We start from the raw sequence: 10,786 nt of genomic DNA, 5'->3' as shown, positions 1-10,786 counted from the left end.
GACTGAGATATACTGGAAGTATTCGCAGTGGGGATTGACTTAACCAACCAAACATTGATTTAAACTTTCCTTATCCTTCCATTTGAGGAGAGTGTGTACCATACAACAGTATAGTGTCATTATGGTGGGAGCTGACTGTCTCAGGGAGAGAGAGGGATGAGGGCTGTCACAAGGTAAAACTGTAAACTCTCTATCCCCCATTCCAAATAGATCTTCGATTTAGGACAAACCTACCTAAAGGGAAGGATAAAAGTATAAGACTATGTCTGGTTATTGCCGCTAACCGATCAACATCAGTAACTCCCACAAGCGTATATAGAATCTTGCAGGCAGCCTGTGGTACTGTGAGCACTTTGCTCCTACGTGTCAGGTTGGTTATGTTTGGCTCCAGCAGCTGACAAAGGTTTGTCATTCCCTCCGATGAGAATGGTGCTTATATACAGATCACTTATCTCCAACTAAACCAGCTCCAGAGCAGGTTAGCAGTTCAGTACAAGTTACCAAAGTGATTTACCCTAATAAGAAGTGAACAACCTTTATAGAACTGAAAACCCTGAAGTAAACCTGACTTTAGCCAGATAACCATGAATCCTGCTTCTTACAGGCTCAAGACTTTGCGATGTGAATCTCCTCTCACCAAGCACATTTTCAGGAACCCCTTTAAACCTGCTTATCCATGCTACAATCCAATCAGCCCATTGTGTGCCAGCAGTTGAATATATAAAATCATGCAGATAAAGGACGGAACTTTAGTTAATGTTCACCCACAGTTTGCCATGCAAAATTGTGGCTGTAGCACAGGAGGTGGAGCAAGTCGTCTACTAACCAAAAGGTTGGTGGTTTGATGTCTTGATGGCTTCTCCCGTCCACATTGCCGAAGTGATCTTTATCTGGGCAAGAACCCTGAATCGCCCTTGTCGACTGTTCTGTCTGAGTGTAAATGATGTAAGATGGAAAAGAGCCACTTATTAAAATGTCTCTCTGAATGGGTGAATGTGATTTGTAGTGTAAGACTGGAAACGAAAGTCAACGACTGATATATAAATTAGAATGGCTCTCAGTAAAGTTCATATCTCCACCAACGCCCAGTAGTACACTCATCAAGCGGCACCTCATTGAATATACTTAGACACTAATGTCCTAAATATGTCCATGAATTATTTCTTGGGAAATTATATCTCCACATCTCACAAAGTTAAATAAGGATAACAAATTAAGAATAAAGATTAAACGAATCCTGGATCTCTGATTGGTTCTCTGAGCCATGCTGCATCCTGACTCCAAGTTTGTGTATTTTTTGCTGACATGAAAACATAACCTCCTTTCCCCTCCTCTCTCCTCGCGGTCCCGAGGCTCTGTACCCTGATGATCTGGATCTCTGCTGGTACAAAGCTGCTCTGTCTCCGTCTGGCTGCACTGAGCTGCTGTGATGTGCACTGGGCTGATCCGCCCCTTCCTCCCGGCAGAGCCTCGGCGCACCTCAGCGGGCAGTGAGGCAGGCACAAGCCCGGGATGGAACTACCTTTCTCGGTGCCATCCCGTCATTGTGCTTCCCTTTGTTTCGTGTGTTTGCCACGGATGCTGCCGACGGTGGACGAGGAGCTGAGTGTGGAATGGCCCAAAGCTGCAGGTCCTATGTGTAACTCTGGAGATGGATCCGACAGCCCCGCACACACACACAGGTATCACCAGCCACTGTTATCTGACGAGGATTCAGATGAGTGTGTTTGCATGTTAGGATCCAGCTCTGTGTGAGTGTATGTGTGTGTGTGTGTGTGTGAGTGTGTATCCAGAGGCATCTCTGCAACGCTCACTGACTGTGGCTGGTGCACAGCAGCATTGTTACTGGCTTTGCACTTGTTGACTGATGTTGTCCTCTTTGACAATGTATGAGCTCGGATCAGCCTCCAGAGCTCAGCTGAGACAGGTTCATGTCAAAGAGGGTGATGAGGGGGTTACATTGTTCTTGACCGATCCCTGCTGTCGACCTCACGACCTCTACTCCTGTGCATTTTCCTCAGATCAACACTATAGGTTGCAGTGTCTGTGCAGCACTGAGCTGCTGATGACCTGTCACATCTTACTCACAATGCACAGATACACAATCAGGTATCCTTTTCTTTCCTGTGGGTGGGGGTCTGCAGGGGTCATCATCACCCACTTAACTGAGAATGTGACCTCATAAGTGTTGAGTCATTTAAAAAAGAGGGCTGCATCTTTATACACATTATGTTTTTGATGCCCTTTTCTACAAGGACTCAATTAATATGAAACTGTACATTTATTCATCTCTTCACTTTCTTGTGTAACTTGGCAAAAGAGACATTTGTCACAAACTTAGTGGACACTACAGGAGTCCCACTTTGCTTGTGGGTGAACTTCTGACCAGTGTAATATGTTTCCTATAGAATCACCGTTAGACATCACCTTGGGAACTACTTTGATCTGTGAAAACGGTGACTGGTCTGGAGTTGAACCACCTTCCAGTTCCACTTAAACATTGAAAAGATGTAACTTCCATCTCAAAATAAATTTAAAGGCAAGAAAGAGAAGCTGTGAAAATGTAGGATAGAGGACAATCTTCTAAAAAGTTGGTCTGTCCTTTTGATCAGAGGAAGCTGAACAGTACGGGGTTTGCTGGTGTCTCGTTGAAGACTCTCATCCAGGTCCTGCTATCTTCAGAAGATGTACAAGTGCATGTAGGCAACTGGACTTGATTGTGTTTCTTTAAGACGTTTCACCTCTGACCAAACAGACTTCTTAAGTTCGAACTGACGTTTGAACTATTCCGTTCAGTTAGAGCCGAAGAAGCCTCTTGGACGTGCATTTGAACAACTTGTGAAGTTTGCTGATGTCATCTCAACCCATTAAGAAACCCAGGATTTTGCCCTTCTCCACATCCATACATATTACACAAATGGTTGACATTTTAATGACTTTACACTACTCAATTTTGGCAGTTTTAATGAAATCAGTGTAAATGTTATTGGAAGCTTAAATTACAGCATTATGATAAGACATAATTGTTATCAACAGATTTGGATAAATTATTACTGAAAAGTCAACATATATTTTTTTGACTGTGTATTTACTGGATAAAATTGTATCTGTCTAACTGACCCTCCTTAAATTGTGAAGGTCTCGACCTTCTATGTAAAATGCCTTGAGATATTGTATATTGTGATTTAGCGCTACAGAAATAAAATTGAACTGGACAGATGTGATAGATGAGCTCCAGTTTTTTCACCTGGTCACCAATCATTGCCTCAGCCTGTAATCACACCTCACGGAAATCTGTTTGAAAAAAACTTGTTTACTGTAAATTGAACCAAATCGTACTAAATGAACATCACGCTGTAATAAAGAAGACTTAAAGGTCCAGTGTGTAAGATTTAGACGAAAGGGATCTATTGGCAAAAATTTTATGTAGAATAATCCTCATGATGTTTTCACTAGTTCATTTCATCTAAATTGTATGAATTGTAGTTTTCTTTACCCCAGAAAAGACCCTTTATATTTAAATACTTTATATTTACATCGAGGGGGTCCTCTCTACGGAGGCCGCCATTTTTTTTTACATTAGTCCAGACTGGACAAACTAAACACTGTTTGAGTTTTTATGACAATGAAAGGCTACCACAGGTTGCAAACAGTAGAGTGGCCAATAGAAATAATGCAGATTACCCCACTTACCCCAGAATACACAAAACTACTAGGACATATTCCTTTGAACAAAGAAATGGAAAAACAAATAGTGGACTTGGAACGGAGGAAGTGAAGTAGTTTTCCTGTGATTTTGACTGGAGCAGCCGGATGCAGCAGGCAGATGTATTAACTCTGCTGCTGGTGTCGGCTCTTATCACCAAAAAACATGTTGCCATGTGCTGTAATGTCATGAGAGGTCACTAGGGCAGGCTAGGTGGGGTAGTGCAGTTTAACTAAGAATAACAGGGAAAAATCAAAGGTTAAAAAAAAAGAGATTTATTCTTCTTACAAACTAAGGTAATTCTCTTTATAAAAATCTAAATCCAAGGACAAATGAAAAACATCCCTGGGGAGATAAAGGTTCTTTAACCTGAACAGAATTAGAAGAAAAAAAAAGTCCACTGTTTCTCAGGCTGCAGGGTCTTCTTTCAGCAGTGTGCTCTCTGTCCCTCGGCTCTGCTCTCTGCAGCTCTCCACTCCTGCTTCGATTAGGTGGCTCAAACACCTACACCTGGGTGAGTGCTGAGGCATTCTGGGAGCTGCAGCGTGTACATCAGCCATTATGTGGTGTGGCAGCCGATCCTGAATGGGAATGTAGCACCCCTCTACTACCTGGCCCTGTGTGATGCCACAATGTGCTGGTGACATAATCAAAATGTGTTGGGAAGATGGATCAATTAGATAATTTGCTCTCTACTCCAGTGATTATCTCCCTGGGGCTTAAATAAACAATGGCAGGCTGATATATACATAACCTAAACTGACACAAACTAGTCTACTAATGAGTAGAGAGAATACATTGTTGAATATTGTTAAGTGATGAATTACACTATGGTGACAAATTCTCCAAGATAAACCTCCTATCTTCGAGCTCATGTATTTTTGTCTCGGAACCCAAAGGATTTTTTGTTTCAAGCTCATCAAAGAATTCAAAGTAATGCAGGAGGCTTTTTGTCAGATTAAGAAGAGCACTGATGTCGACATGTACTGATATGCATCTTTTGGCACAACATGCCAACTGATACAGAGACAAAGGCATAAAAAGTATTAGTTCAGTTTAATTTCCTGTATTCAAATTAGAGCTGTCATAATCAAACTGTAGAAAGTGTGAAATCACAATATTAACAATAATAATTATATTATAAGTCAAATTTTATTTTGAATATTGTTCATTGAATGTTTTTGTAGGAATCATATTCAGCTGGAGCAGCTGCACCTCCATCAACTTTTTGAGTCCCTGCAGAATCCACTGACAGAATGGAACTGACTCTGTGGGAACTGTAACGTCATCCACAAGCACCCTGATGCTGAACTGATTTGGTTTTGGGTCCTTTGCACTCTGGTCCAGCAGATTGTGCGAGCATCTTCTTGGCCAGGGAAAACAGAATCACAGACAGCATCCTGTGATAATCTCACTCTCAATTTTCTGCTGGGGACATGGTTTTTGTCAGTGTGAGCTGTGCCAGCTTGTGTGGTATTGAGCTTCATGCATTTTCCAAGTGACAGATGGCCCTTGTTCTCTCTGGCCTCCCTGATGAGCTGGGTCAGTCATCCTGGCATTCCTGACATACACTCTTCTGGACGGATCTATCAATGAAGCAGTTCTTTGTGACGAAGGCACATAGCCAGTTGGAAACAATACTGAAGAAGATCTTGGCTCAATTGATCCTGCCCCTTTTCCAGATGACACGCAGGACCTTACAGGTGATGCTAAGGTTTAGGGTAGTACTTGTTCACTTAGTACAATATGCAAGTTTTTCCTGGAGCAGAGTTTGCTCATGTTTTCCTAACAACCTCTTGGACTTCTGTTCAGCTTGCAGTTCTGAAATATCGAACTGCATGCTTGGCTCAGTGGGATCTATCAGAAGATGCTCTATTTTCTCCCTGTGAGAAAGTCAGTCTGCTGCTGTGTTTTTCCCAAGCAGCTCCTTGTTTATTTATAGGGGTTGGCACTGAATGCAGCCCACTTCTGACCTCTTTCCAGGAGGTGTTTGTGATGCCACTCTGTTCTATGGAGGACCCTGATGTACAGCTGAGCCAGCCAGCGCCCCTCTTCTCTTGCCTGCTTGTGCTGTCGTTTTAGGGTCTTCATCTCCTCTCTGATGTAATCTTTACTTCTCTTGGGTTCTTTGCCTGAGGTCCCTTGGTACCTTTCTTCTCCTTTTCACTCAGGTGTGATGCTGATGATGATCGTTGTCATGGCTTCAAGTTTCCTGTTGTCCCCTCATGGTCACCTCCAGATCGTTGTCAAACTGGTTCCACAGTAAGGTCATGTAAGATAGGCCACCTGATTCCCCTCCTCTGTGCTTCTGGGAGTCAGTGGCAACACTTGGAGATTCGGGACACTATGGGTTGACTCTAGACTGGGCTCCTCACTTGGTGGATCTGTAAATTCTTTTGTTTTTGCAGATTTTGCCACATTCACACTAATTACTCAGGTTCAAAGTTGTGTTAGTACATCTGCTAATGCTTCTGGACACATCTTCAGTGATGATCCTAATAACCTAACAACTCATACTTATCCAGCTGGGACTTGAACCATAGGTGCTGTGCCACAATAAAAAAAAATCTACAAGGTGCTCGATTGATTAACACAATATTACCATATGCACAATATTACAGCTTTTCCCGATTGCTAAAAGATTTTTATCCACTCTTCACATATTCAAAACAATCAACACACAGGTTGAAACACATTTCATTTGTAAATGAAACACATGCAACAAAAAATATTTCCCTCAAACACAGTGACAACAAAATACAGCTCTCAATTGGAAGTAGTTCAGCCTCACTGTAATTTGTGTTTTATGCCATTTGTTGAATCATTATAGTATTTGAAAGAAAAAACAAAAGCAAACACATCACAGCATTAAATGTGTTCTCTTCTCCCTAATGTCTTGACTAGAGGTGCAAATGTAAGTTATCATATGTCCTTGGGCAAATATACCAAATGAGGTTTCTCACCTCTGTGACTCCACATTTTGGACAGCTGAACAAATCAGCTGTTTGGTTTTTCTTTGTGTAGAGAACAGCAGGTCATAGAGCAAGTTACACTCCCAGTACAGTTTATTACATTTCCAGTACAATTTATTACACTCCCAGTACAGTTTGAAACCTATTTGTCCACAATACATCGTCAGGCCATGATCCAGAAGAATGATGCCTTCATTCTCAACAATGACGTATTGTCTGGTGGTAGTGATGCATATCAGCTGGGGTTAGTGAGTTGTGGATGATGCTGCCAGTTCATTGCAAAGTAATGCAATACTTAGAGACAGGAAGACAAGGATACATTTATTGAAGAAGTCAGCTACATTCATACATATGTCTTTCCTAAATGCAATCTGAACGTTACTGAATAAATTCCAGTCCTAAATTAACTTGGTGTGATTGCAATGCTTGGCACCAAGTTGGGGGGCTAGATGTGTTGACAACACAATGATAGTGTAATATCTCACAATTAAAAACAAGATTTAACATTCATCAAAATATAGAAATGTTTTGTGCAATGAATTAAATAATACTATGCTTTATACTTTCAATGTAACTTTAATTGTAAAGCACCTAATACAGTGGACCTTAAAATTGTAGGAAAACCAAAAAGTTCCCACAAAAACTCCAAAAGAAAAGACTCCCTCATTAACTAGAAGAAACCTCTATAGAACCAGACTCAATGTGGGTGGCCATCGGTCTCGACCGGTTGGGGTGAGCATTTATGTCATCAATGATCTGCTGGCTGCTGTTGATACTGGAAAACCCTCAGTTTTAGTTTTATTAGATTTAAGCGCTGCATTTGACACTGTTTTATTTTGACACCATCCTTTTTTCTCCTAGTTCTCATCTCACCCTCTATTTGAATCAATACAATTATTACATTTTATTTTATCCTGTTTAACTTTGTTTATCTTGCCTGTAATAAAAAAAATGTATTGTTTGCCTTTTAAGTTTTTGCTATTGTTAGCCTTCAAATTTTGATTTTTAACTTATAAATCATCAACTGTGGTTTAAAAGTTGCTATATAAATAAAGTTTATTTTCATTTAGTCCTTATCACACTAATATTTGAAACATGAACACTTAAAGACATAAGTTAATTATTTAGGATTATGCAAAAAACCCTGGATGGATTACCACTGAAAAGAACCCATTCAATTTTGGTGTGGATTCAAATAAATGGACAAATCCAGGAATTTTCTTTCACTTGCTCTGCAGGGCGACCCACAAAATTCATTCTTTCTATTGGCTGAAACAGGGCTGCACGTGCACATACACAAACCCTGCTCTCATGCGCACCAGGTAGACAGAGAATAGAGTGAACTTTCTCACTTGAGAGAGAAATGCATTGATGCCAGCACAACTGCACAACTGCAGCTGAAACTCTGAGGTGACTGTGTGCATGGACGAGAGTGTGGTGATCTGCCAGAGTCTTGGTGAATGAGCTGGTCCTTATTTACAGTAAAGGTTGAAGAGTTGATGTACATGGTGCATTGTCGCTGTCTTCATGGCTGAGTTGAGTGACTTGAGTTTGACATGTTCTCATTAGGCAGGCACTTTCATCCAGTAACATACTACTGAGTGAGGTATTCACAAATCACATGATACTTAAAGTGTTTAAGTTATGAAATCCAAAATGTGTTCAAACTCCAGAGGATTCCTTTTTGTATGCAGTAAATGCAGTACATGTGTTTTTTTCATGCGCTGCTCAAGAAAGTAAAAAATTATATTTCATTCATCCATTCAATCCATTAATATTACTTTGTACCACAGCATCACAAACAAAATTCCAATCTCTTTTATTGTATTAGGGTGACGACAAAATCTCAAAACCTAGGTAAATAAAACAAATCTACCTGTGTCAGTATTACACTATGGTTTTGTGTTGTTCTAACTTTAGGAACATTGTGACTAATATGTTAATAAAGATGCTTTGGTCCAATGTCTCCCCAGACAATGAAATCCAACTGAAGCGGCTGGGCTGGAGTGAAGAGGATGCCACAGTGCCTCCTGTGGGATCTTCAGTGCTACTGTCCTGTCCCCACCACACACTTCTCTTCCTGGATGATGGAGGGAGAGCCCTTCACCTCTGCATTCTCCTCTCTGCTCTACTCTGCAGGGGCACACTTTGTTGCCCTCTCCTCCTCCTCCTCGTCTTCCTCCTCATCCTCAACGGATTCAGTTATCACTGCCATGTCCCTGGAGCAGAAAACAACTTTTGCCTTGGTCATCTTCCTCTTTGTGTTCCTCCTTATCCTTATAGTCCGATGCTTCCGTATCCTGCTCGACCCCTACCGGAGTATGCCAACCTCCACCTGGGCAGATGGCCTCGATGGTCTGGAGAAGGGCCAGTTTGATTATACTCTGGCCTAGGGGCCTATTAAAAAAATTCATCCAAACACATTTGCACATTTTTGCACGCACATACATACAGTGTGTGTTATGTTTCTGTGTTTGCCTTGAGTTCATGGAGGCATTAATCAGTTAGTCACTTGTAAGGTTCTACTCCACACTGCCTTTTTGGTGTGTACATGCACAAGCTAAATGAACAAAGAACAGTTCATTATTAGCATAGTATTGGTGAGTTTTCTGCACATTCTACTCTACATGGATCAAATGCTCTACTCACTGGCCTGGCTGACTGTGAGTATGGGTACCCTGCCTTTTTGATAGTAATGACAGTTTCAGCGACATGCACATTTACCAGAAATGGACGTCTTGAAACTTGGATCATTGGGAGGTTGTTTGAACATTGTTATTGTGCTTTCAGATGGAATCCAGTGACATTTCAGTCTCGCTTTATTTTAATTTTTTCACTACAATTCACCAAATGTTGAGATGTTATCGAGACCTATCTAGGTAGTTTGTGTCTAGAATGCTAGCTAATGTGCAGTCTCAGTCAATCAACAAAGAATTCCAGAATTCCATTCTTTGATTTCATTTTATTTATTTTTTATTGGCGCAATACATTTCTTAATAAGCATCATTGAATCTAAGTCCAAGTGTAAGTTCACTTAATCTAAAGGTTTTTTTTTTTACCTTAAATTAATTTGTTTAAAACTAGCACAAATGGTCCATTGAATTTCAGTGAAAATGTTTCTCCTCTAAAATTGCTCTGTAGTCTGAAAACACCTCTAGGTGTTAGTTAACCTGGGCTGGTATTATTTCATCATAATGCTGATGTGAATTTTGCTACCAACAAATTTTTTCAGGAAACATTTTACAATTTGTGACAAATAGCTGTACAATACCTCACTCAAGTGAAATATAGTCTAAAATAAGGCTATTGGAATATTACTTTTCAAATCATGAACTGATCTGATCAAAGGAGCGAACAATCTGACAAAATATTCATTTCCAGCTTTGAATATAACAGCTCCTCATTCTTGGTGATACACATCAGTTGTCACACACTTAGATAATATTGAGTTTTGATACCCAGCCCTACGGACAAAAAGGAGAAGGGCACATGGGTAAAAATGGACTTCACTTGAAATTTTGATCGTTGAGTTGCTCATTTGACTAAGCTTAATATTATACTGTATCTATTCTCCTAAAAAGATGAAGTTTCAATGTTTTGTAACGCAACCATGGTCAGTTCTAATTTAGCTTGAAAACAAGGCTACATTTTTATAGTGGCAACGATCACATTTGCAGAGAACTGTTCCTTTTGTTAAACTGTGAAACTGTTTTTATTGTCAACACTTCCAGAGACAATGTCCAGCAGGTGCCTCACTCATACAGGGTAGATATTTTTCTTCCCCACACCTCACTGTCTTAGCTTACTTGAGTGTGTCTGTGCTGTGTAAGAGCTTTGAATTGCTAAGCTGCCAAATAAATGAACTTTTGAATAAGTAAAATATATACATATTCTCTGGTGTTGTTGTGGTGTATTGCAAAATAAGTTATTCTCAAAATCCAGTAATTATATCCACTGTGAAATGTTTTAATTTATCCTGGGACACTCCACTCCTAAACTATGGGGCAACTTCACCCCCTACCTTCATATTAATAAAGCAATCAACTGTCAGTAGTGTGGGCTGGACTGAAGTCATGTTTAGTGTCATGTTACACTAGAACTTGAGAAT

The 10,786-nt window shown here is 40.4% G+C and overlaps 1 protein-coding gene across 1 annotated transcript; it reads left to right on the top strand.

Moving 5' to 3' along the window:
* Window positions 1-1,369: 1,369 nt before the first annotated feature.
* LOC109626204 (cortexin-3) lies at window positions 1,370-10,560 on the top strand. Its single transcript, XM_069514175.1, has 2 exons — window positions 1,370-1,682; window positions 8,652-10,560. The coding sequence occupies exon 2, from the start codon at window positions 8,694-8,696 to the stop codon at window positions 9,069-9,071; it is 378 nt and encodes a 125-aa protein (XP_069370276.1). The 5' UTR covers window positions 1,370-1,682; window positions 8,652-8,693; the 3' UTR covers window positions 9,072-10,560.
* The last annotated feature ends 226 nt before the right edge of the window (window positions 10,561-10,786 follow it).

Source organism: Paralichthys olivaceus, chromosome 18, assembly GCF_024713975.1.
Source record: "Paralichthys olivaceus isolate ysfri-2021 chromosome 18, ASM2471397v2, whole genome shotgun sequence".
In the NCBI taxonomy this organism is placed as follows: domain Eukaryota; kingdom Metazoa; phylum Chordata; class Actinopteri; order Pleuronectiformes; family Paralichthyidae; genus Paralichthys; species Paralichthys olivaceus.
This window is presented reverse-complemented; position numbering and strand designations above follow the sequence as displayed.

Excerpts from the sequence above, each read along its gene's own strand:
- LOC109626204 (XM_069514175.1), top strand. The coding sequence starts at position 8,694 with ATGCCACAGTGCCTCCTGTGGGATCTTCAGTGCTACTGTCCTGTCCCC.